Raw genomic sequence first — 26,925 nt, 5'->3', positions numbered from 1 at the left:
TGTGAAAACACTGCTACAGATTTAGCGATCAAAGTGAAATCATGCAAAAGAATTTATCAACCTCAATCCCAAACGAGTACATGGCTTATACAGAACCATTTGCTCATAAAGTCCAGGACACACTGTCCATTTTGATCACATGATTTGATCTTGACAAAGAATTCCCATCCCAAATCTTGGAACTATCTTTTTGGTTCTCTCCAGCAACCCTCATCATATATCCAGGTTGTATTTGTCATCTTATTCATAAACAGTTGGACCTGTAATAATGAAATGCAACTCCTCTCCTAGCTTCTCATAACAACCAAAGTGATTGAAACTGGGAGTTGATTTCTCAAGACAGAGAAAAGATGAAGGTAAGCCTACTGTACACGTGAAAAAGAGAAAAGTATTGATCTTTCTCAATGCTTCTTGAGCTAATTTATGAATCCCACTTTATTGCAGTTACTAGGTTGGATGCACCGTAAGCTTCGGCAAAATGGCAGTGAAACACTGAAGGATTTTGCTATTGGTAGGTATCTTCAACTTTTATATTCCTGCTAAACACTTCCCTATTTCAAATATAGGCATGAACATGGAAATGATGGCCTTAGATTTTTGGGTCAATATAAGATTATCCACATGTAGAGGAGAGGCAAAATGTAAGCGCAGAACGAAAAGATTGTCATGCATGACTCGTATTATACACTTGCACAGAAGACAAATTCTTGAATTTCAGGATCGTATTAATCTCCCAGCAAAGGTAGTTAGCCACCATCAGAAACCTGATGCGCGATGCCACCACCGTCCACCAAGGAAAAGCAAAAATGACGAGCATAATACAACAGAAATATTTCCAGACTTTTGGCTAAGGCAATAATTTTCTACGCTGCATTCTATTATGAATAGAATGTCATCCATAAGACCCTAGTGAAATAAACTTCATTGAAAAATATGCGAAAGCAGAAAACTCGTTAAATTTGTACCTTAGTTTAACGTAATATGGTTAAAAACCAAGACATTGGATTGGATTCCTGCCAAAATGCATTATTAGAATCAAGTTCATCTAACTTTCTCCTTCTTTTGCGTGTGTGTGTCAGGCAATCCTTGCAATTGCCTTATAGGACAGCCATCCCTTGATGACCAACAATACTACACGAAACCGAACTATGGGACCAGAACATTTAGGCAAGCCCAGAAAGAGCACCTTCGAAAGTCTTTTGCTGGTTTAGAAGCAGCTCGAGTAGAAGAAGAAGAAGGAGAAGAAGAAGAAGACTATGAGGAAGAATCTTCAGCCGCAATATCCGAACTATTCCATGGCTTTCTGGCAATTGGAACCCTTGGTTCGGAGCCAGTCAACACTGACCCTTCAACTCCAACATTTCCCATCTCTGTTGAGAATATAACTGAGAAAGAGACTGAAGTGACAGAGAATGAACTTAAGCTTATCAATGATGAGTTGGAGAAGGTTCTGGCAGAAGATTGCAGCAATGACTCATCAGGAAGAAACAGCCATGTCAGTGCTGGGAGAAGCAGTCATGGCAGCACCATTACACTCAGTGGCAAGCCAATGGAAGGGCGAGATTCCAATGCAGTCTGTCCTCTGCAGGGATATCTCTTTGGATCAGCAATTGAACTGTCAGAGACAGCACCTGTGGCAAAGAAGGAGCACAGGACATCACTTGGCGAGCTATTTCAGAAAACAAAAATAGCAGAGGAAAATTATGGTGTTAAATCTGAGAGGGAGGAGAAGCGCGTGGAGAAGGAGGCTGATAAATCTGCCGTGAATCTCATGAAAAAGATTCTGAAGAAGAAAATGCTCCATGCTTCTTCTAGGAGCTCTGCTTCCGCTGGAGGAGCAACTGCTGATACTGCTTCAGCAGAAACAAAACTGCACAAGGTATGTCTACAGATACCATAACTTCTAAGCCAAAATCCTGATTGGATAAATATAGAACCAATAATACCAACTTGAGAATTCCAAGTTCAAATCCCACTAGATAGTGCTGGGAGGTTTGGAAGATGAGGGAATACAGAATACTGTCACTGTTGCTTTATTAGAGACCCGCGGACCATCTAATGAACTTGAAAAAATAAACTCAGCAAATATGACGCAATTCACCAAGTCCAAAATGCTTGCTTTCAAAAATTCATGAAATGACCTCATTAAAAAAACAAAAAAGAAGACAGAAATACAGATCAACCCTTATATTTTATTATTTTTCTTTGCTCATGTATATTTACCGAACAAATTTCTCGAGCCCAGCATATTTTCTGTTATACTGAATAAGTGCAATATCCTAAGTGTGAAGTTCTGCTTGATGTGTGTTGTGCAGATCCTACACATGTTCCACAGGAAAGTTCATCCTGAAAGCTCAACATCCACAAGGAAGGCCGACAAGCCCCCAAAAAACGAGAATAAGAAGAGCAACAGCAATGGGGGAAACAACAATGGAGGACAGATGCTCCTGGATGAGGATATCACCATGGTTCCCCGAACCCTTTCAAAGAGGAGCATAAGGCGCTTCAAGAGTCAATCTAACCCACCCCACTTCATGTTTACTGGCTCTGACTCAAATGGAAGCAGGGAATGCTGGATCAAAACAGATGCAGACTGTAAGTAATCCCTCTCAGAACTGCTCTTTGATAGAACGATAACTAAATGGCCTTATTTCTTCAAGTACTCGTTCACTAAATTTGTTGTGATCACAACCTGACTGTTTAGAACTCAAATTCTGGAACATATGGCTGGGATCAGTTTCTGATTCTCATGTTCAATGAAAAGAAAAACATATCTGTTCTTTGACTATATATGGGATCTTTTGAGATTCTGCTCTAGTTTCTCTCAAGTGTTAGTTCTTTGATCGTTTCCACGTTATTATTGTCAAGTATTATGAAGATTGATTGTGCAGGGACATGATATGGATCATCTAATATTAGCAACAGTACCAGGCATCATATGGCTGGTAATGGTGCTTGTTTTGTTGGGAGCTGTAACTGTCCTAATTCAGTTTTGTGTGTTATGCTTTGCAGACCTGGTGTTGGAGCTGTGAAAGGCAAATGCAGCAGTCAAGTATGGTTTTAAAATATCTTCTTCAATTAGAAATTAAGAAGTAATAATGGGTTTGAAAACATGTTCTTATAGGTGATTGATGCTTGTAAAATGTGAGTGTGATTATTATGTTATGAAGAAGTTGAGTGGGAAAAATAAATAAAAAGGGCAGTTCTTACAGTAGGTGCCTTCGAGTAATTGTTATGTATATCTGTTTGTGGCAAACATATTTTAGTTATGTCCAAGTTAAATTTCATATATTTTTTTTTTCTCTGGGTAAATTAACTGCAAACGATAGATTGACCCCAAACAAAGAGCTCATATATATGAGCCAAAACGTTACAGACAAATGTGGCTCAAGCTGCCAAAGCTTTTTTACACAAGAATGGCTAACAGTGATGCTAAATGTACATGGTAAGATATCGAAAGAAAACAATACCATAGAACTAATGATTGTTGTTCAAAATGGTTCCATACGAAGCTTTAAGGATCATAGAATAACCCTAGTGAGAAAAGGTAGAAGAAAGAAAGAACCCTTGCAATTGTGAGTAACTAATGTCAAGGGTATGGTCGTGCAGAAGAAGAATTGAATCCATGAATGACTTTATTAAGACTGTTCAAGGACTATATATTACAGGCCAGTTGCTTTTTAAGTAGTGTTACCAGCTATCATGGGTCTAATATTCTGTTTTGGTTTTGATAGTCTCCTGATTCATTCAAATGTTTTGCATTACAGACTCCTGTCTCGGAGCTCTAAAAGGCAGATGCAGCAGTCCTCCTGCTACATTTTATCAAGTCTTGGCCACTTGTGAGTGGTTTTACCTTTATCAGTCTTTATTGTGACTAGTCTTGTGGGTGATTGTTGGCCGTATCCCTCAGAACCCAACTGAAGCATAATGTACCGTTCCCTGTCTTTTACTCTTTTTTCACTGGAAACACATTTAGGTATCCAAGCAAGTGTTTATATATATATATATATATATATATATATATATATATAAACCCATCCTCGACTATGACTACACGTGAGCTGGGAATCATATAGCATCTAAAAAACCCAACTGGTGCGTAATGTAATGTTCTGTCTTTTTCACCGGAAACATATTCAGGCATCCAAGTAAGTCTTTCTAAAAACAAATCATCCTCGAACATGACTACACATGAGCTGGGAATCATATAGAATCATATCGGTGCCAGCAGATGAGCCTCGTCCTGCCAAAACTTTTTCATGCATGGATGATTAGACAGGCGACCTATCCAAAACAGTGGAGCATATTATGAAACAGACTGGCCAAGACAGACGATATTTGCTCTCTTTCATGTAAGATACAGAAAGAGTAGTTGATGGCCAGGATACCCAGGGCAAGTGCGATATCGTAGAGAACACTACGTATTGGACATTTCACCATGAGTAGATGACATCATGGCAGTGAAATTGCATATTTCACGAGGACAACTTCAACACACCTCCATGCCCCAAAACTCATCAGTACATCCTAATTTTGTGAAATACAGAATCCCATTCCCATACATCCCAGAACACAACCACTTCCCATCGGTGTGATTAAAGTAAAAACCTTTTTTTAAAACATGACAGATACAAAAGACACTTCTTCACAAACCTAGCTAGTTCTCTAGTAAATATCTAGTGAAGGGGATACCTTTCAGGAACTTGGATGGAAGAAGAAATAATTGCACCTGTCTACATATTGACTAATAATTGGACTTGTATTGAAGAGGAAGGCAAGCTTGCATGGAAATGACATTTAACCATTTCAATGACTCCCTAGTCCCAACTAGATAAATCTCTGTTAGTAGATTGGCCCAAACATCATAGCCCAGAACGGGGTTTAGGACAACAGGAAACCAACAGTTCCCTGAGCTTGATGCTTTTATGCTGTATTTTGTTGGTTAATGGAGAAAACAGATGGAACCATGCATTACGGAGATCCATATACTTCAATCAACTCGTGATAACAGCGTAACCTAATAGCTAATTTAGAATTGGCTGCATAAAAAATCAAAACAGCTGTCAAAGAGGTAAGATTATGCCTTAAGCACGGTCAAAGGACCCCAGCCTGCAAGCTCTGTTCAAGTGGAACTCCATGTCCGGTGAAGGAGAGTTCACTATCCATATTCCAGAATTCAGATCGAATGGTTTAAACTACTTAAGAATCCGACCTTCACTGCACCGCATACTTACAACTCGATGCAAGGTGAACATGGAAAAAATAAATATTGATCAATGGAGTTTTTATTTCATAAGGGTTTCACCAACACGTTCTGATTCCCATGACATGGGAATGTCATCAGCATGTACTGTCCATGTAGTTTACCAACAATTCCTCAAGCATTCCTCTATCCGGTATCTTCCCAGCAGCACCATATATTGGGGCTAGCCCTCCACTTATTGGACCAGGAATTTCTTACACCTGGATGATTTCAGAAAAAAGGAACGAAAATAAAAAATCAAACAGATGAAGCCATAACTGAAGATCCTTCACCACCACCTCCGAAAAGCCAGCATGAACATCCCTAAAGGTAACAAAATTACAGAGTTACTTTGATAACCCGTTGGTGAAAATAACTTACAGTACGTACAGATTCCCTCAAATCCCGGAGGAAGTCCTCAAAACTGGTGCGTGTTGAAGGGTAACACAGATATGAATGCTGATTCAACCACGCTAAAAGTTGTAATCAGTGTACAAAAATATGCTCATAAATGCATGCTCAGACGCAACTCATGGGACTGAAATACAAAGAAAATAAACCAATGCCAGCCACTACAAACAATTGGAATCAATCTATTAAAAAAAAAAACTTTGCATTCTCTTATGCCTCAAATCAAGGAACAATAGCTTGCTGCCAAAGGTGGCTAACTTCTAATGGGGACAATGAGAACGTGAGATGACCATGCATATATTATGCCCTACAGAAACACAGTTCTTCTGGGAAAAAAAGAAAGAAAAAAGCCTACCTGTTGGGTCTCTGCAATGCATTCAGATGCCAGCATGTTGGATATCATGATATCATTGACTTCAAATATGTCTAGATCATTTGATCTGATTGCCACAATTGTCACGTCTGGCCTTCCAATGATAAATAACTCAGGTATTTCCTTGATCCTGTAAACAGAATGACTCATTTTCAATGGTTCGAAGAATTTACAACTCAAAAGAGTGGCAAAATGAAGGTACAAACAACACAGACCCCTTTTGTATTCTCTTTGATACTTCCATTATTGATTTAGTGTTTTCCAGGTACCCAATAGGATGTAATGAAAATCAGGTTAAACACAAGCATTCAAGGGAACATCTAGATAGGCAACGAGGGAAAGGGTGCATTGGAGCACCTTCTAATCCTAGTGACATGAATGAAGCCCAAGCCCCAGGAATCAAATCCCCAGGCCTGCTTCCAGCAATGGTAAGGGAGACATAGAGCCCGGCTGACCACTCAGTCACTGCAGCAAGGACACAATTAGAACACCAGAAGCACAGGCTTCAAACAGCCAACTAGAAAAGTCTATTGCATAAAAACTCGATGTTAAGATAAGCTCTGCTCTTTTCCACATTAATAGTGCTTACGAATGCCCAGACATTTGACAATTTACTAATGTGAGTCTTGAGAATAATCAAACCTAAAATCAGCCCTCACTTTCCCTGATAATTTATTTGATAAAGATTAATAAAAATTAGCAGCAACAAATTGATGCTGTTGGGAAAAAGCCCAGTGCACAAATTTTCAGTAGCATGCACATCAAGATGCCATCACAAGAAACTCATATGAGAAAGAATTTACATAACAAGAACCACCAACAGAAACATAAAATTCAGAAGTCAAGCAACAATATGGCTCTGTATTAACAATGTGAGCGATGCAAGATTAATGCAATTTGGAATCAATGATAATGAAGAGGAACAACTAAATAACTATTTGAGCAACGCAAGAGATCTTCAATTTGAAATTCAGGAACAAAAATCTGATAACAAGATGTCGCAGTTGCTCAAAATGAAAAAAAAAAAAAAAGAATAGGAATTAAACACTAGTTCCACAATGCCAGGCAGCATGATGGAAACTAAAAGTACTAGTATAATATGTTTCATCAAATTCAAAACTAGAGAGATGGTAATTTTTTACAGATAAACCTATAGTAGTTTTACCTTTCTAATATCATGGTTTCTGTATAGAACTACACTTGTTTCTTTTAGTGCCAGTCCATATTTATGCAAATCCACTGATATTGAGGTGACTCCTTTAACGGAAAAATCAAAAGGTGGAATCGGGTACCTGAAATGGGAAGAAAAATTGAACTTGCCAAAACAGGGACAGAAAATGAAGGAGCAATTGACTGTCTGATATTTCATACCATGTACCAAAATCTATAAAGCACACAACAGACAGATGCAACACATGTAGAATAATAATAAAGCCAGTTACAGCTTTCAGTCAAGTCCAACGATGGTCACATGTTGTCCTGGTGAAGAATAGCAGAACCTTGGACTAGCCCCTTTGCATAGACCTAGAAAGAAAAGGTAGTCCAGGATACAGAAAGGCCTCTAAACTCCTATGCCAGGACACCATGGTGATGGGGTCTCCCCAAAGACATGCATTTTTAGTTAGAGCATTGTCTACTGTCAAAGGTTGAGAGAAATTATATAAACTAGGGCAATATTGCTCGATATGCACCCTTTATTGCATTTCCTTGTCCAATTTCCAACAGGAAAGATAAACTCCTTTTCTTGCATGGAACAGCCTTCCTGAGGCCCTAAATGACTTGGAGCTTAATCGTGACCTCAATATAGACTGATCTTTAATCAATTGCACTCTCTTGATCAAGTAATTAATGCTAGTGAGTTAATATAAAATCGTTCTTCCTTATGTTATAGCTTAAACTTTTGGATTAAGATGATTTTTAGCTTTTAAAAGACAAGACTAGAACCTCTTTTCTTGCCAAGCTAATTTGTTCTATAAATTATATGTAATCTAATTATTGCTTATCAAATTTAGGTCTTTCAACCATGCCACAAGGAGAAAATAGCCCCACAAACAAACACCTTTCGGAGAATTTCACAATCAAGCTACTAACATCTCATTTAATGATTCCCCTGCCTGGCCTGATTCAAAATTCCCATTTTCGTAGTCATTGAAAACCAATTAAAAAACAAAAAACAGACCCTACAAAATCAGGAAAAAAAAATACAAACAAAACCCATCATTTATAATAAAAGGAATTCATCTTTCTTACCTTTTGTTTCTCTGCATCTATGTAACCCTTGACACCAGGCACCATCCTGTTTTTTTATTCAACAAAAGAGAGAGAGAGAGAGATTCGATGATTATATAAAATCTCTTTCAAGAATCAAAATGAAAGAGTGAATTAATTAAGTAATTACTTACTTGATGGAGGTGAACAGAAACCCTAAAATGGTGGATTTGAGACCATTATCGTGAATAAGAAGAAGAAATGATCGAAGAATTCGGGCAATAAAAAGAGAGAGAAGAGGTACGAAAACCATAGCAAGAGGGTCATAATTTTATCAAAAAAGAATTAGCTGAAGCTTTTAAATCATAAATCATACAGACAGCTAATTTGTTACTTCTCTTGCTGTGGGACATTCTACTAGAGAGGACATGACTGTAGTTGCAGATCACCGGATCCTGGTGATATGGTACGGACAATTAGAAAGGCGATATGTCTACTTCTGGAAATTGACCCCGAAGGGATGAGAAATTATGTGAGTGAACTATTCAAAATAACTTTAGTCTTCCTGAGGATTTTCACTACTTGCAAGTTGGCTGAATATTTGTTCTGTGTTTTTTGCTAGATGAAGAAACTCTATGATTGGAATGATGCTGCAAAACAAACAGAGGCTGTGTATGATCGCTCTTTGAAATGCCCCAATCAAAATTTCGTAAAACTTGAGTTTTTTTTTCCCCATGTCCCCCCTTATAATTGCTTGCAGATTTAAGCAATCAAACTGTGATTTTCTTCCCTTGCAGTTAATATTAGATAGGTGCTCTTGTTATGCCACGTGCCAGATCAAACGTTTTTTAATGTTAAAAAAAAAATATTCAACGATAATAATACAAGATAACTCGGATTAAATTAACTGAAAATATAACCCCAAATATGGGATCGAAAGAATCTGTAAAAAAAAAAAAAAAAAAAAATTATAAAATTTAAGGTTTAATAACTTAATGTGAAGCATGAAATAAAAAATAAAAAATATAACGCCAAAAAAAAACAACTCGAGTTAATTCGAAATAACTTGATAAACTAATAACCCGCGATATGAAATTGGGATTAATATATATATATATATATATATATATATATATATATATATATATATATATATATATATCAAAATGATGACTCTTTTTTTTAATCATACTCTTAAACCTAAAATTACCAAAATACCCCTGTCAAAATCCAAGAATAACAAAAAACCAATCTAAAAAGACTAAAACACCCCCGCAACCAGCCTTTTATTTTTTGAATTCCAAGGGTAATTCTGTTATTTAACAATTTTAATTACAAAAAGACAAATAAACCCTTCCATGCATATATATTTTTTTCCCTCCCAGATGTATGGCCGTAATCTTATTAGTCCTTTTTTTTTTTTTTTTATCTAAGAAGACAAAAGAGCCCCTCGTTTAAAGATTATTTTTTTATGCTTCTGAGGGCAAAATAATATTTATATTGTAGCAAAAAGAAATTCACATATCATTTAGCCCCCAATCAAATATGCAATGTCAAATGTATTCCATATAAAAGATATTTTTATCCCCAATTGCATGCTTAGTCAATTTTTTTGAAAGTGGCAAAATCATTTTTACACTATTCTAATCCACAATAATTTGTATCTTGACAAGTAATAAAAAACTAATGCCTTTTAGTTTTTTTGTAATGATATGAAGTTGGTGGACAGTGAGCAGTTTAAGACAATACTTGTCTTTTAAGTTAGCATTTTATTATTGTCCTGGAATAGAATAGATTACAAGTCCACAACATTGGAGATAAAAATGCATTTAGTTAAAAAAACAAGAGATATAAACAAAAAAAATAAATATGTTTATGTGATATTTTTAAAGTGAATTTATATACTTTCAAAACAGGAGATACAAATGAAACATGTCAGGATAAAAATGTCTATTATAATAGTTTTAAAACCTAATCAGGAATTAATCCAAGGAAAAGTCTGGGTCATTGGTTGAGGCCCGGGTAATGGGTCAAGTTAACCCGAGTCAATGTAAGAATAAAAATAATTATTATTATAATTTTAAAAACTGATTTAGAAGTCAATTCAAGGTAAGGCTTAAGTCACAAGTGTGGTTGAATGTTGACCCTGGTCAACTTAATAAAAAAAAATTATTATTATTATCATAGCTTTTAAATTTGACTTGGGGGTTAACCCGAGACAAGTTTCAATTCACGTGTCAGGATAGTTAAAAAAAATAAAAGTAATTATTATTATAATTTTAAAACCTGATTTGAGGGTTAATCTAGGGTAAAGCCAAGGTCACGGATCAGGATGGTCAACTCGAGTTGCTCTAGGTCAATGTAAGAATAAAAGATATTATTATTATAGTGTTAAAACTCAACTTAAGAGTCGACCAAGACAAGATCTGAGTCACGAGTTGAGAGGGTCAATCCAAGTCAATGCATGAATAAAAATAGTTGTTATCATACTTTTAAAACCCGCCTCCGAAGTTGACTCGATATAAGGTTCAGGTCACAGGTCAGAAGAGTCAACATGGTTGACTCAATGTTTTTTAAAAAATAATTAAAATAACTATGTTTTGACCAAAAAAAGTTTTTTTAAAAAAAATCAACGGGATTTTGACTTGTATTTTATCCCTGATTGACCCGGGTTTTTGATTGGGTTAGGTTGAGTCAATCATTCGTCTATTTTTTTTAAAACTCGAACCAATCTAAATCCTTAGTCAATCTAGTTTCAAGTCAACTTGTCACGTCAATCCTAATTTTATAATTAGGGTTATTATAATATTATTAATTTTAACACTTAATATAAACTAAAATAAAATAATAATATTAATATTAATATTAAGTTTAACAATAATATATATTAAGAATAAAATAGGTTTCTTTTATATTTTATTATGTCTCAGTATAACCATACACAAATCTATTTTTATCTTTTTGTCTTTATTTTTTGGTCCCGAAATTGTAATCAAAAGACAGAGAATCAGTTCTTTTTTTTCTTTTTTCTTTTTTTGCTATGATTGTTTATTTTTTTGCTGTGGCGTCTACTGCATCTATGGCCTATCATACTCAAGTCTTCCATGCTAATGCCGTTCTCCACATGATACTTCACCTTTTAATTTTTTTACTTATCCTGTTTTGATATTTCTTCAGCGAACAGAGGTTATTGAGGAGGTGCCTTGATCAATTTCACCCCATCATCAAGATGAAGAAATGATCTCAAATTTCTGCGAGGACCAAAGCTCGAGCTGACATTCTAGTTGTAGAGAGAGCTCTCTCGGTTTTCTTTTAAGAGTTCTAGTTTCCTTGCCCATCTTTATTAGTGAATTATCTACTGAATACAAACGAGAAGAGCTTCCCGAAATGTTTCTATTGATGATGTAGTGATTGATATCATAGATATGCTCCAAATCTCTAATCTCAAATCCAACATCAAGTAATATACAAACAAGTGGGTTTAGCCTAGTAATAAAGACCCCCAGTCTTGGTCTGTCGTCTGAGTCAAGGAAGATGTTCTTCTCCGTTGAAGAACAAGAACGACAGTGTCCTCTCCCATGCTTCTCTGACCTTCCAAAATTTATGCTAAAGGAAGACACCACCGAGGATTCAGCATCCCTCTCTTTCGCCTCTCTCATTTCTTTGTTCCTTCCTTTCTGTTCTTCATAAAAAAAGGCTGAGATCAGGGAATTTGGAAAGATAAATGGGATAATGGGAGTTCCTCCGAGATCAGGGAATTTGGAAAGACAATCTCCTACTCTTCCTCCCTGCCATTTCTTCCTCCGAGAAAAAACCAAACCTTACTCTCTCCAAATCCTGAGGCCTCTATTTTCCTTATTTTGAAAAACTAACATCTCTTCCCTTCCTCCCTTTCTTCTTCATCATCAACCCTATCTCCAACCAACCTAAATTTCCACAACTTTTTTTTTCAATCTTAATTTCCTCGTAATTACATTACCACATAGTCAGTCGGTTACTTTTAACATCCTTGAAGCTTGAGCTATTACATTTTTTGCTCTTAACAAAGATATGATAAGAGATAAGTTCAATAAATTAAGACACAACCATTGCTTTTTTCTCTCTGTATCGATCTTTGTTTTTGCATTAGCGTTGTCATTGAGCCCTATTTATTGTCAACAGTCTGATGGCAATGACAACAGTACGGCCACAGAAGACCTATTTTCAGAGCTGGTCTACAACAGTTTCTCAAATTTTACCTCTGTGTTCAAGCAAGATATTGCCAAATATTTTGGTTTCTGCATAATTGACGTGTAGGTTACTCCGCCACTATTTCGTTTTAATGTAATGGTGGATTTCAGGAAAGAGTGTTGATTATTAAAAGTGGTTATATTCTCTCTTCTTTTCTTTTTTATTTGGATTTGCAGGGATGAAGATTGGAACATGGCATTCAATTTCTCCAAAAAAACACAATTCATATCCGATTGCGCCAAGAAAACAAACGGTACGTTCAAAGTTTGGAGCCTGAAAACAATGATTTGATAAAGGTTTTAGATTTTTCTGTGTATTTTTTTCTTACATAGGCATCTGCATTTTGAGGTTTAATGAACGCTACATAACTTAATTAGTTCAACTGACATTTTGTTTAGATTCTCTTTCCTTTATGGAAAACCAATTCACAAGTTGGAAAGAAAGAGTGATTCATAAAACATAGCACATGCCTGCTAATTTTCCTTTGTTCTATCACAAAGCAAATCTTAATACCTAATTTAATAGATTAAACTTCAAAGATCCGGTTTGCTTCTTTATATATTTACATATATTTTTCTATAAGTTTCCCTCAAACTTGTGGAGTGTTTTTGTAGTTATCATTCTAATTCTAGTTTCAGTTATGCTATTCTTACTCGGATGCACTTTGTTACTCCCCTTAGTTTATATTATCGAAACATTTAGCTACTCCCCTTAGTTTATTAATCCATTTTCTTTCTGTAGTAAATCTTTCTGACATTTCTGATGTTGTGCATCAGGAGATATGACGGCACGTATATGCACAGCAGCAGAAATAAAATTCTACTTCAACAGTTTCTTTGAAAAAGGCACAAAGAAAGCAAACTATTTGAAACCTAACAAGAACTGTAATTTGAGTTCATGGGTTTCTGGATGTGAGCCAGGATGGGCTTGTGGAGTTGGCAAAGGTCAAAAGGTTGACCTCAGAGATTCAAAGGTCATTCCTGATAGAACTACAAGCTGTGCAACTTGTTGTGAGGGTTTCTTCTGCCCTCATGGTCTTACTTGCATGATACGTAAGTATTCCGAAACCCACCATCAATCATGGCGATAGTTTTTTTTTTTTTTTTTTGGTCTGGAACCATGGCAATAGTTAAGAATTGCATATGTTATGCGCTCCTGGTATTATTGTTGCATTCCTTGGGCTAATTGCCAGTTTTTGATTAGCATGGGTAGAGATCTTCCCTGAAATCTGCATACATTGGACTTATGACCACTACTTCTTTCTCTATATATTCATTCTCAGTGACCTCAGATCATGGCCATTCAAGTTATAAAGTCGAATGTTAATTTCAAGGCCTTAAAAAGTGTTGGGGGTGTGGTTTTCACATCTCCACTCCAGAATCTAGATGACTCAAAGACCATATTGTATGCTTTCAATTCAAAACTCTATTCTCCATCCGAACACTCATTTTAGCTCCCCCTGTGTCCCATTTTTCTGAAGAGCAAACTAGCAACAAATTTATATGTTGGCAAGAAGAAAGTATTAAAGTATTTTGATCCTTAATGGAGGAAAATTGGTGAAGTGACCTTCCCAAGTCTGAGCCTCTTATTGCAATTTCATAAACTTCTTCTAGGGAAAGGGGGCATGAAGAAAGTCTACCACTCATTTTCAAATTCTGTCCATGCATTCGGAGAGAAAAGAGAACAGACAGAGAAGTTTAGAGTTTCCATTTTATATTTGAAGTATGAAAAATCGTTTCACTTTCCAAGCTGCCTTGAAGATTCCTTTATCAGTTTTGGGCTCTAATGAAAATAGCATGAAACCAGCCTGTTTGTCCAGACAAGCCAAGGGAAAGTACTTCTGTACACCCCCTATAGTCTGTATCAAGTCAATGAATCTCTTTAGTATTGCTCCTATTTCTAGGAGATGGACCTCTTGAAACATCCAAGAATTTGTCTGATAGATGATGCTGAGATGATCAAGACACTTAAAAGAGTGCTCCTTGGAAAACAATGATATTTGTATCAGAGTCCCGTAAAAGAAGTTAATATTTCACCTGAATTTGGTTCTATGCGGAATTGTTTTAACAATGTTTCTGGCTTGCATGGAGTTAATGTATACTGTTTTTCATTTCTGAATTTTAAATTGTTGTTTACATTGGTTTCTTTCTGGTAAGTTAGTTTGTTGGATTCATTGTGCCATATGTTCCTAATTGAGCCACATCTAACATTCATTATATTCTGACATTTTCTATCTTGTCTCTGAAGCTTGTCCATTGGGTGCTTACTGCCCACTAGCGAAACTGAACAAAACCACTGGCATATGCGACCCGTAAGTTCATTCTTGTTTCGTGCCTTTTCATTTAAAGTTTTTTTTTTTTTTTTCTGTTTTATCATACATACATTAATATTTATTAGCAGAAATGTTTTGCAGATACCATTACCAATTGCCTCCTGGAAACCCAAACCATACATGTGGTGGAGCAGATGTTTGGGCCGATATTTTAAGTAGCGGCGAGATATTCTGTTCAGCAGGATCATACTGTCCGTCCAATATCCAAAAAATTCCTTGCAGTCGTGGGTATTGATAATTATCCCTGAACTTCCAGCAGTTATCTATTGAATTGCATTTCTCACCTTTCCTCATATCACAGCCACCTGTTTTGCTTTTCCTGTTACTAATGAAACTAAGCTGCGTTTTGCTTCAGACATTACTGCAGGACTGGTTCAACGTCTCAAACAGGTGGGCATTCTCTTACTAGTTTATTGAGAGGATATTGTGTTTGTTGTATTAGTCTGTGCTCCTTTGTTGTTCTGTTGCCGGGGCGTACTTTTTTCATCTGCTATGTTTCTGGTTGTTAACAATCTATGCCTTTAGGTTTAGAAATTTGATTTATTTTCTTTCAATTTTAGCAGCATGTATAATCTTTAACAATGAACTTGCAGGGTGTTTTAAGCTGGCAACTTGTGAACCACGCTCAACAAATCAGAACATCACTGCATACGGCATTTTATTTTTCGTGAGTGATCAGTTTACCTTTTAATCATTTTCTGGCGATGGATTTGAGTTTCCATTACGGTATACTATTATGAGAAGAATGGCAGAAAAATAAGTGTCAGAATACACACAAAATATTTACGACATGCTTCAAAATCGCAATATTCTTATATATGATCCTGTGTGCACAACCGTCAGATCTAATCGCTTCGCTTGTCAATGTAGGCTGGATTAAGCTTTCTGCTCATCATTATTTACAACTGTTCTGATCAAGTTCTTGCGACTCGAGAGAAAAGACAAGCACAGACAAGGGAGAAGGCAGTTCAAAGTGTAAGAGAAACTGCACAAGCACGTGAAAAATGGAAATCTGCAAGAGACATTGCCAAGAAGGGTGCCATTGGACTGCAAACTCAGTTGTCACGCACATTTTCTCGTACAAAGTCTAAAAAGCCAGCAGAGCAGCTAAAAGGTTTAGGTCAAGCTAAACCTGGAACAGATGCTGCTCTACCACCTATGCCTGGAGGTAGTTCATCTTATCAATCATCTGCAAAAGGGAAGAAAAAGGAAAAGAGCAACCTCACACAGATGCTGGATGACATTGAGAACAATCCCGAGGGTCATGAAGGCTTCGATTTTAAGATTGGAGATAAAAACACAAGAAAGAATGCACCAAGGGGTAAGAAGTTGCATACTCATAGTCAAATGTTCAGGTATGCATATGGACAGATCGAGAGAGAGAAAGCTATGCAGGAGCAGAACAATAATTTGACCTTCTCTGGGGTAATTTCAATGGCTAACGATATTGAAATCAGGAAAAGGCCAACTTTGGAGATTGCTTTTAAAGATTTAACCCTCACTTTGAAGAGTAAACGCAAACATCTGCTAAGATGTGTGACTGGGAAATTATCGCCTGGCCGAGTTTCCGCTGTAATGGGTCCATCTGGAGCTGGAAAAACAACATTTCTTTCTGCTTTGACAGGAAAAGCAACTGGTTGCGCCATGTCTGGTATGGTTCTTGTGAATGGTAAGACGGACCCGATCCAAGCATACAAGAAAATCATTGGTTATGTGCCTCAAGATGATATCGTGCATGGAAACCTGACAGTGGAGGAAAATCTCTGGTTCAGTGCAAGATGCAGGTATAAAACTGTAAATTCACAATTCATTACTAACCACATTTTTGTTAGTCCCAATTCACATTGCCATCGTAGTGAAGTCATTAATGTTGACATCCAACAAGTTTTCATGCATCAAACAAAATGCATGCATCTGGTGTTAATTAGTCCTTCTTGTGTTTAACCAACATTGACTGACACGAGCCCCCTAAATGGTGGAAGTAGAACCTGGCTTTTCTGGGTTGTTGAACAACAGAAACTATAAAATGATTTTTATGTTAACGCATTTCAGACTAGGATATTGAGTTGGAAAACATCTAAACTTATGAACATTGCTAGAAATTTACATGCATTAGGTGGTTAATTTTGATTGTACACATTTATATATACTTTTTCTACCAAACAAGGGAAGCTAAAATTTTCTGAATATTTCTGTTATTGTAATTGATGGCATTGGAGCTTCCTGAAAATTTGGAATTTCGTCATGGTGTGCCAAAGATTTTTTCCTCGTAAAAGAAAACCTTTTTTTTTTCCTTTTATTTATTCTATCAATCTGCTTGGCATCATTCATATATTTATATGTACACATATTGCATCAACACAACAAGAATGTCCAATTGTTCTCTCTTCTCTGTTCCTCCTTTGTTATTCATTTATTTGCTCTGGCTGCTTACATCCCCCCCCCCCTCTCTCGTACAGACACACCCTTTATGTATTAATTTTCTCTGCCTTCTTAGATATTACCCTCTCCCTCTCTTTCTTACACCCACAGTCACAAATGCTGTGGCTGTTTAACAGTACTTGCTTTTTTTAGCATATATATTTACTGGATTTCTGTTATTGTAGACTCTCCGCTGATCTACCAAAACCAGAAAAGGTTCTAGTTGTTGAAAGAGTTATTGAGGCCTTGGGCCTGCAGGCAGTGCGAGATTCTCTAGTTGGGACAGTGGAAAAGCGAGGAATTTCTGGAGGTCAAAGAAAACGTGTCAATGTTGGTCTTGAAATGGTTATGGAACCTTCACTTCTGATATTAGATGAACCCACATCTGGCTTGGACAGTTCATCCTCCCAGTTGCTACTTCGAGCTCTTCGACGTGAAGCTCTTGAAGGAGTAAACATATGCATGGTTGTACACCAACCTAGGTAATTTACCCTTTCTATGATGATAGAGAGTTGTCTTTTTAGATTATGTGATATAGTGGCCATAAGAAAATATTAACTTTCCTTTTTTTTCCTTTGCTTTTCTTGGTTGCTTCAGCTATACATTATTCAGGATGTTTGATGATTTGATACTTCTAGCTAAAGGTGGCTTGATAGCATATCACGGACCAGCAAAGAAAGTTGAGGAGTACTTTGCTGGCCTTGGAATTACTGTACCTGAGCGCGTGAATCCTCCAGATTACTTCATTGACGTTTTGGAGGGCATTGCAAAACCAAAATCAGGGGTGAACTATAAGCAACTTCCAGTTAGATGGATGCTTCATAATGGCTACCCAGTTCCTATGGATATGATGCAGAATACAGATGGACTGGGACTACCCTCCGGTGAAAATTCTGCTCATGGAGCAAGTGAAGCTGGATCTGAAACAGAGTCTTTTGCTGGAGGTTTTTGGCAGGATCTGAAAGCTAATGTTGAGTCAGAGAAAGAAAAGTTTCTACACGATTTATCAAAATCAGGCGACTTATCCGGACGGAGAAGCCCTGGAGTATATCAGCAGTATAGGTACTTCCTTGGGAGGTAAGGGAGATCCCCTTTCTCTATTGTTGGTGCATGTAAAGTGTAACCCTCCATTGTTATCATGATAACAGCGCTATGCTAATTGAAGTACTGTGCAATATTAGGCTCTTGCATCTCTCACGCGAAATTACTCTGTTTTGGGATGATCAGTTTTATTGAGTTTGCGTTCATCATAAAAATTAACATAATCTTCTTGAGTGGCTTGTTTGTAGGGTTGGAAAGCAGCGGCTACGAGAAGCAAGGGCACAAGCTGTAGATTATTTGATTTTATTGCTAGCTGGAATCTGCTTAGGAACACTAGCTAAAGTGAGCGATGAAACTTTTGGGGTGCTTGGTTACACATACACTGTCATTGCAGTTTGTAAGTGATCAAAACCTCTTGCAGTTCTTGTATATGCAAGGCTCCATTAGAATATTCTTGCTTAGATGCAGGCTTTTGATGTTTAAAATGTAGGGTAACTTGTGATCGAATTTGCACTCTAGTGGGTGCTTGTTGTTTTGCATGCCAATCTGCCTTTTTCACTGTAAATTAGCTTCCCTATGTCCCTTTATGAAGTGCTTTCTTGTACAAGGTTTATTCCCACTAATCTAAATGTTTTTCGGACTTTCAGCACTGCTGTGTAAGATTGCGGCTTTGAGATCATTTTCCCTGGATAAGCTACATTACTGGAGAGAGAGATCTTCTGGTATGAGCAGCCTAGCAAACTTTCTTGCCAAGGATACAATAGACCATTTCAGCACAATTGTCAAGCCACTTGTCTATCTGTCAATGTTCTACTACTTCAACAATCCAAGATCAACAGTATTAGATAACTACATAGTCTTAATCTGTCTGGTGTATTGTGTGACGGGAATTGCTTACGCGATGGCCATCTTCTTCGAACCTGGTCCAGCCCAACTGGTGAGCATTTGAAGTACCCTTTGCATTGAGAACTTGTTAGTTCCATAAACCAAGTTGGTAAATCATGAATCCATCGCCCTCGTGTAATAAACAGACGTGCAATCCATATCCACATGCGCTTATTGCAAACATTTTCACTCGCGCTAACGAGGCATTTTTCTGTGCTGTGCAGTGGTCAGTGTTGCTTCCGGTTGTTCTAACCCTGATAGCAACCCAAAGTGAAAACGGTGTTGTTGTGGATTGCATATCTGACTTGTGCTATACTAAGTGGGCACTGGAAGCGTTTGTGATATCAAATGCTAAAAGGTTTGTGTCTGACTTTGATATTCCTCCTCCACATGTGGTGATTAATTAATGTTTTGCATGTAATGTACCAACTTACCTTCTGATTATTCTGTCTTTCAGGTACTACGGAGTTTGGCTGATAACAAGGTGTGGTTCACTCATGGAAAGTGGGTATGATCTAGGCCATTGGTATCGTTGTTTAATCTGCCTTGTTTTAACTGGAATAGCTAGTCGTGTTGCTGCATTCTTTATTATGATTACCTTCCACGGGAAGTGAAGTCTTCTGTACTCTTTCTTCTTGTAAGAAGTAGGGGGAGAGGGGGGGGGGTCAGTTCAAAGACTCTTGCTCTCATGGAGAGCTTGCGTAGATTATTTGAAAGGGAATTTGAAGTCATGGAACATGGTGCAGGACTTAAATCATGATACTAAGGTTCCTCTGCTTCGTTTCTGCATGATAATTTGTGTAAAGATCAGATACATGGACTTCTTTTTCTTCCCTGTTTTAGCCAACACTACACACCAGGAATAGAAATATGTTCTCAACTTTTCTCAATACTGTGCGTTGTTGATTTTTTTGCCAAGCACAGCAAGCTTCAATTTTATTTTTAGTTTTTTGTTATGCGTCTCTGATTTTGTTCAAGATCCGGTCTGAGCAAGATATTTGCTCGGTGAAGTCTTGTCCAGGATGAAGTAAATTGTTCTTGAGGTCTTGTCCAACTAAGAGCATGACAGCAACCATCTTCTTCGTTTCCGGACCAAAGTAGGTGGTCCTTCTGGGTATTCGCGATGAGTCGCAGCAAAACATAATAATCCTAGCCCCTAGGGTTCAACCAGAACACAGACAGGGGCAGAACTGGGATTTGCTTTATAATTCTATTATTTTTTTTATTTTTTTGAGAATGCTCTTTTTTTTTATTGGGGCTGAGCTTCTTAAATTAGGGGCTACATCGCTAATATTTACCAACTCATCAAGATTTAATAGGATTAGTTCCTTGATAATGAATGATAGTTTGAAATGAATTGCAAGGTCCAAAATATTTCTAAGAACAAATATTAATTTCATAAATTTGCAACATTATCACTAACATCGAATTTTATTTTACTATAGCCTATCAATTTGTTCATGTTAAATAACCTTTTTTTTATGAATCATATTGAACATATATAGAATACAAAAGGGTTTAATTAAGAAATAATATTTTATATGGAACAAACTTTACAATATTTCATAAATAATTATATGAAAAATACGATGGTAATAGAATAATAATAATAGTAATTGTGATAATAATTATATTAGTGATACTAATATTAATTATAGTAATTATAGTGTTAATTATTGCTAATAATGATAATAATGAAAGAAGATGAGAATGCGGTCAACATAATTGAAATAATTAGTTGATATTATGAGTTCATTACTATAATAAAATATTTCATAATAATTTATGAGTTAAAACATGTTCAATAAATGTATTAAGTTAATAAATGACTATATAAATATTTTATATTTGACTAGTTTTTAGGTGAAATACTTTACACAAAATAAACACAATAAACACTTTTTTATAAAATATTTTATACTAAACAAACACTTCATAAAATAAATTTGATATCCTATAAAAATAAGTTTTACGCTTATATTTTTTTTAACAACATCGTTATTGAAATTTATTTTCAAGATTGTATAGAATTTTCATAATAATTATGATATTGTTGAAAAACTCTCATCTTTGTTATAAAATTTTTTATTTTTGTTATTTTAGAAGACGTGGTTTAATTAATTGTTAAGTAAGTTTGTTAATTTTGTATTTTATTATTTTTTAAAAAATACTAAAAAATAATTGAAACCGAACTTTAAAAAATTATTTTGTTTTACAAAAACTTGCATAAAAACCCGCATGATGTAAGTAAGTCCGTCACCCTAGCCAGAAGCACTGGCATCACTTCACGACTTTGATTTGAGTACAATGATTATGTTTTAAAGTATATTTTATTTAGACCCGGAAAAAAAATTATCTTTTCAAAAAATTGCTCTGGAAGAAGAGCACTTGGTCAAAGCAAAATATTAAACAATACTTAGGCCTTGCTTGTGAATAAGTATAAATTATTTCAAAAAAAAATATCAAATTATATTTTATTATCATTTTAAGGTGCTGAAGTGAAAAATTAAAAAAAAATTAATATATTTCTAAACAAAAAATATTTTTTAAAAAAAAATATACATCACAACACCAAATACAGACACATCCAATGCTATCTTTAGGTACCAACCCAAGTACTGTTAACTTGGATTTAATCTTCATCAACTGCTCAGATATATTTTTAAATTGCATATAACCAGGAATATTGTTCATAAATGCACGCGGTAATGCAATTACAATAATTTATACAGCAAAGAAATGAAGTCCCGGATTCCCCAAAAAAAAAAAAAAAAGTGGCCGCAATGACCACAAGCAATGAAAGTCATGAATCACGGCCCATGGCAAGAATATTAAGAAATGATGATGTGATGGGTTATTTATCAGGCCGAAGGCTTTGTCAGCAAATTTGAACTGGAATAGTCTATCTGAAGAAACTTCAACGTTAGCTTGAATATAATGATAGTTATTTTTTATATTTGTATTTAAAAATATATTTAAATAATATTTTATTATTTTTAATATTAGCACATTAAAATATCTTAAAATATTGATTTAAAATAAAAATTTATTTTTTTAAAATATTTTTAAAAATACAAAAATAAACAATAATGAACTGATATGAAGATTTTATTTCATTTCAATACTAACTTGTTTTTGATAAACTAAGTTATATGATTAACTCTTACCATTTTGTGTATTTAAATTAACAAAGGTTGAACATGTCAGGATCTAGCTCGGCTCATGTCTCGTTCAATCCCGCGTTTAATCTGTGCCCAATATTCATTTCAACATCTCATAGAAATTGGCTTCCAAAAAAATAATCAAAAGTCTATTCAAATCTTTGAAGGAGACAAAGTCTACACTTAGTGACGTACATGTACGGGAAATATGGACATATATTGTCCGTATTGGGTGTAATTTAATTAATTGCTAATATATACATTCCATGTCCAAGAAATTCTACGTGCATTTTTGCCACTCAAAATTGGAATGAAAGTCATCCAACATGTACAATAATGGCCATTAGGGTTCATGACAAAGGACAAAAAAATAAAGATTAATGTGATTGCTTATATAATGTACCAGCTGTATTTCATTGAAAGTGATTTTTTATTTATATATAATTGTGTGAAAAGTTTTTATCCGCCCAACATAAACGTATGATATTATATAAAATAGGTTGGTGATATTGAAGATTAATGTTGTATCAATTTTGGATTTAAAAAAAAAAAAAAACTCTATTAATTCCAATTTAAGAAATTGAGGTGCTTGTGGTTTGATTCATCAATTAGTTCATATCAGCCAACGACACATGGCACATAGAAATTTTTAATTTTGAGTTCAAACGTGAGGAAACAAAAGAAACCGAAAAAGAAATACAGAAGAAATTAAAAGAAAAATAAATACTTTCTTTTTATAATGTTATTTACAACCGCGTGCTGTTTTTCTAAATACCCCTCTCCTTCCTTTATGCAATACCATGATTTGAAAAAAAAAAAAAAAAAACAGATTTTTTTTTTTAACGATGAATAAAAAAAAGGGAATTATGGTCATGGATGGAAAATGACGTGTAAGCCTATCTCAACCGGCAATATTTCAAACCACGTGCCGATAACGTGCATTTGGAAATATTTAAGCTTTCTGTTTTGGTTCGTGCACATGAGAATATTCAAAAGCCACAACGTCATCAGGGTGTGTATATTTCCCACGGCATAAGAAAAATAATTTTATTCTTCAAAAAAATATAAAGAAAAATCCTCACCATCTTTCTAAGATGTAGATGGTATTTGAATCCTATTTCAAGAAAAGATAAAAAACAGAAACAATAAAGAAAACAAAGATTAAAAAAAATAAAAAATAAAAATTATATTTGGTAACAACTACGGCGAAGCCACCTAGAGATAAGGGGTAATTGCCCTCTTAATATTTTTTTCAAAGTATATTTTATATTAAAATATTAATATAACAACTTATATCTTGCAAAAAAAAATTAAACAAAAAAGAAAAGAAAGTAGAAAATGACATGGCTAGAGAAAGACACAGCTTGTGGGTTTATATCTCAATAATTTCTATCTTTTTTTTATTTTTTTCTCGTCAATTTCTTTGCATCTTATTTCAAGTAAGTTAGTTTCTTCTTCTTCTTCTTCTTCTTTTCTTGATTTATTTGTATTGACTAGATATATATCATTTCCACTTTTTAAAATTTCAAGATTGCTATGATTCTTGAATTTTTAGTGTTATTTTCTTTTTCCGTTCTTTAAATAATAAATTTAGTTGGAGTTATTTCATTTTTTTCCATCTTTTTCAAGAAAGTTTGAGAATTTTAAATCTAAGTTTTAATAGGTAACTAATAAAATAAGTTTTTTAGGCTTATATTTAAACAAAAGTTGTATAAATGACTTGTTATTTTTAAGACGCAGGCGCAAAGTGCTTTAATATGTTCTGTTAGCAATTATAAGATTACTTAATCACTTGCTATTTCATTATTCATTATTAATTAGTTAAGGACTCAAAAAGTAATTATCAAGTTTATAAACAAAATTCAATAACTTGGATTTGAAAAAAAAAAATCGATTAATCTCTACTTTTTGCATATTATCGCTACCAATTATTTATAAAAGAAAGCTATTGATTTAAAAAGATAACCTCAAAAACATAATTAATGATCTAGAAATTATTAGTTGCATATTTTAGTTCACACCACTACTAATTTTTTTATAAAACAAATGCTATTGGATAGGAAATTTGGAGTAAAATATTAATTATCAAAAATTTTCTATATAAATAAACACTTCATGCAATATATTTCACCATAATAGATGAAAACAACTTCATGCTTAGCACATGTAATGAGTGTTTGTTACTTTAAAATTAAATATAATTGAGATTGTGTAATAATCAAATCAAATCCATGTAATATCCCAATGATTATTATGTAACTCAATTGAGTTTTGTTTAACAATAAATTATTATGCAGTTATGTTAATTATATTAATAATATTATTGATATACAGCTTAATGAGTTAGAATGATTGTTTCACCGAGAACAGTATAGAGTTACTTCTTTATGTGACATGTTTAAACCTAAATAACTTTTTTTTTACTTTCAACAAAGAAAAACTTATTCACCCTACTCACTTTTATCCCAATAAGTTCTCTATAATGGACCTTATTATACTTGATGACTAACTCGATATGTATATTATCAATCTACACAGTGATGATGAATTATCTAGTATCAAAGATATTGGTGGTCTCGCAAAGAAAATGATAAAAACAAAGAATGACTATTTGGGAAGAATTTTTCAAATTGGTATATATGTTTATCAAATTATCATTACTTCTACCAGTTGCAACTGTTATAGTGGAGAGTGTTTTTTTTTCCTGTTATGCATATTATAAAAAGTAGATTGCGAAACAAATTAAGAAATAAACAGATAAATGACAGTTTTGTTTGTATGCATTGATAAAGATATCTTTGATTATATTGATAATAAAATCATTATGAAATGGTTTTAAAATATAAAAACTTGAGAGAACAATTATAATGTAAGTTTTTTCATTTTAAAAATATTCTCAAATTAATTTCACTTGCTATGAGTTAATACATATGTTTCAAATTAATTTTTCTATATGACACGTGTCTACATAATATCAAGCATTTGTTAGTAATTTGCCCCCTCATTTAAAAAATCCAGGCTCTGCTATTAATAGTGATGTACAAGACAAAGTAAACAAATGAGTCTTAGTTGACTCGGGATTTTCCCTAGATCAACCTCCAAGTTGGGTTTTAAAAATATGATAATAATTATTTTTATTCTTATATGTCTTAGTTGAATATTTTATAATTAAAAGTTTTTATAATAATATTTTTAAAAATAAAAAATATTATCTTTAAATACACCTCTCTCGTGTACCTTCTATTTTAAAAGTATAAAAAATTCATTGAGAAAAAGTTGTTAGTTTGTCATATTTTCACAGCAAGAATAACGATCTTAGTGTTAAAATATTTTATTAGAGGAGAGAAGTTTGATGATAATAGTTGTTTCATATAAACATGCCTAAAAAAGTAAACTGGGATCCATCTGTATTTTTTTAATTAAGTTGATTTTCAATAATTTTAGTGTTTTAAAGGTATTTTGAAGTTAGTGAGTGGTATAAGAGGTTTTATGGTATTTTTGAATTGTTATTAGATAAAATTAGGTGAAGTTTTGGATTTTTAGGTCACCCCTCCCTCCCCCCAATTTTCTAGCTAATTTATCAATTGATGTATTTATAAAAATAAAAACTATTTATTCCTAGAAAGAAAAAATAACCTCCAAGATAAAAAAAAAAAAAATCTATAAATTAAAATCAGCATTAATAATTTTTTTACAATTTATCAATTTTTTTTATATATTTTTTTAAATTTATTTTATTAAATATAAATGATATTTTTATATTTTTCAATTAAAAAAATCATAATACAATAAAACATATTTATAATACTGACATATTCTGAAATTATACAAGGTGATAAAACTAGTTACACTTAGAGTCCGTTTGTCTACACGTTAGCGTTTACGTTTTCTGAAAAACGCACTAATTAACTGTTTGGTTACGAATTGTCAAAAAATAAAAAAACGTGGGTCCCAATATTTATTTGCGGCAGAAACTCGATTTTCAGAAAGCAGTGAATTCATGCTTTTCGTTTCTATTCATGTGATTGGTATACTGTGCACTATAATTGCATTGTTCAACAGTGCAATTACATCAACTTTTTTTTTTCTGTTATTTTTTAACAGCTAACTATAATTGCACTATGTGAACAGGCAATTATATGAATTTTTTTTTATTGTTAACTTTTTTAATAGTTTTTTATTATAAAAAAACTAGTTGAAATTGAATTAAATTTTTTCGTACTATGATGGGAACAATATTTTTTTTCTTCAAAAACTAGTATAGAGTGAATTAAATTTACTTGCATTATAATATCAATTTTATACCTGATAATATTTTATCTAATTTTATTACACGCTCAAAAAATTACGAAAACCGTAATTTTTATCGGATGAATTTTATACGTAATAGAATTATATTATTTATTCCATGATGTAATAGAAGTAATTAATTCTACAATATTTAAATTTAAAACCATCAATATTAATATAAATATTTTTAAATTATTTTATAACCTCAATTTCAAAAACATTCTTAACCAAGCATATTAAATTTTTTTTTTTCAACCTCAATTTTAATCACAGTTTTAACAAAACATCTATTTTTTAAAAACAACCTCAACTAAAAGTATTTTTTATAAAA

The 26,925-nt window shown here is 34.0% G+C and overlaps 3 protein-coding genes across 17 annotated transcripts; 2 read left to right on the top strand and 1 right to left on the bottom strand.

Moving 5' to 3' along the window:
• The first annotated feature begins 221 nt into the window (after window positions 1-221).
• LOC118043457 (protein LAZY 1) lies at window positions 222-3,301 on the top strand. The gene is made up of 5 exons (XM_035051439.2): window positions 222-356; window positions 445-511; window positions 1,080-1,879; window positions 2,316-2,595; window positions 3,013-3,301. Exons 1-5 carry the CDS (start codon window positions 351-353, stop codon window positions 3,030-3,032), a joined length of 1,173 nt encoding a protein of 390 aa, XP_034907330.1. The 5' UTR covers window positions 222-350; the 3' UTR covers window positions 3,033-3,301.
• Window positions 3,302-5,040: 1,739 nt separating this feature from the next.
• LOC118043447 (sphingosine-1-phosphate lyase-like) lies at window positions 5,041-8,994 on the bottom strand. Of its 14 annotated transcripts, none has more exons than XR_012168328.1 (6): window positions 8,429-8,994; window positions 8,277-8,322; window positions 7,192-7,318; window positions 6,009-6,156; window positions 5,624-5,715; window positions 5,041-5,463 (listed from the first exon to the last, which is right to left on the bottom strand). XR_012168328.1 is itself a non-coding variant. In XM_073405611.1 (4 exons), exons 1-4 carry the CDS (start codon window positions 6,268-6,270, stop codon window positions 5,458-5,460), a joined length of 261 nt encoding a protein of 86 aa, XP_073261712.1. In that variant the 5' UTR covers window positions 6,271-6,377; the 3' UTR covers window positions 5,041-5,457. The 14 variants fall into 14 exon arrangements, 2 of the variants coding, with proteins under 2 accessions (XP_073261712.1, XP_073261714.1); XR_012168331.1 differs by having other exon boundaries at window positions 5,633-5,715; XR_012168322.1 differs by adding an exon at window positions 6,384-6,491 and having other exon boundaries at window positions 5,041-6,156.
• A 2,389-nt stretch (window positions 8,995-11,383) lies between these two features.
• On the top strand, window positions 11,384-20,216 carry LOC118043434 (ABC transporter G family member 28). 2 transcript variants are annotated; one of them, XM_035051410.2, is made up of 14 exons: window positions 11,384-12,526; window positions 12,641-12,717; window positions 13,241-13,516; window positions 14,712-14,775; window positions 14,878-15,024; window positions 15,152-15,186; window positions 15,390-15,463; window positions 15,667-16,580; window positions 17,403-17,699; window positions 17,815-18,294; window positions 18,507-18,655; window positions 18,906-19,195; window positions 19,368-19,501; window positions 19,601-20,216. In XM_035051410.2, the coding sequence occupies exons 1-14, from the start codon at window positions 12,285-12,287 to the stop codon at window positions 19,755-19,757; spliced, it is 3,336 nt and encodes a 1,111-aa protein (XP_034907301.1). In that variant the 5' UTR covers window positions 11,384-12,284; the 3' UTR covers window positions 19,758-20,216. The 2 variants fall into 2 exon arrangements, with proteins under 2 accessions (XP_034907301.1, XP_034907309.1); XM_035051418.2 differs by lacking the exons at window positions 11,384-12,526; window positions 12,641-12,717 and having other exon boundaries at window positions 13,443-13,516; window positions 14,865-15,024; window positions 19,601-20,215.
• Window positions 20,217-26,925: the final 6,709 nt, after the last annotated feature.

The sequence above is a fragment of the Populus alba genome, chromosome 1 (genome assembly GCF_005239225.2).
Source record: "Populus alba chromosome 1, ASM523922v2, whole genome shotgun sequence".
Classification (NCBI taxonomy): Eukaryota; Viridiplantae; Streptophyta; class Magnoliopsida; order Malpighiales; family Salicaceae; genus Populus; species Populus alba.
Note: the sequence above shows the minus strand (reverse complement) of the source record. Positions and strands in the feature narration are given on the sequence as shown.

Excerpts from the sequence above, each read along its gene's own strand:
- LOC118043447 (XM_073405611.1), bottom strand. The coding sequence starts at position 6,270 with ATGGAAGTATCAAAGAGAATACAAAAGGG. Across the intron at positions 6,157-6,241 it reads TCAAAGAGAATACAAAAGGG|GATCAAGGAAATACCTGAGT; the intron begins GTCTGTGTTGTT and ends TTCTGTTTACAG. Across the intron at positions 5,702-6,008 it reads GCATTGCAGAGACCCAACAG|CATTCATATCTGTGTTACCC; the intron begins GTAGGCTTTTTT and ends TGGTTGAATCAG.
- LOC118043457 (XM_035051439.2), top strand. Across the intron at positions 512-1,079 it reads ACTGAAGGATTTTGCTATTG|GCAATCCTTGCAATTGCCTT; the intron begins GTAGGTATCTTC and ends TGTGTGTGTCAG. Across the intron at positions 1,880-2,315 it reads CAGAAACAAAACTGCACAAG|ATCCTACACATGTTCCACAG; the intron begins GTATGTCTACAG and ends TGTGTTGTGCAG.
- LOC118043434 (XM_035051410.2), top strand. The coding sequence starts at position 12,285 with ATGATAAGAGATAAGTTCAATAAATTAAGACACAACCATTGCTTTTTT. Across the intron at positions 15,025-15,151 it reads AAAATTCCTTGCAGTCGTGG|ACATTACTGCAGGACTGGTT; the intron begins GTATTGATAATT and ends GTTTTGCTTCAG. Across the intron at positions 17,700-17,814 it reads ATGGTTGTACACCAACCTAG|CTATACATTATTCAGGATGT; the intron begins GTAATTTACCCT and ends TGGTTGCTTCAG.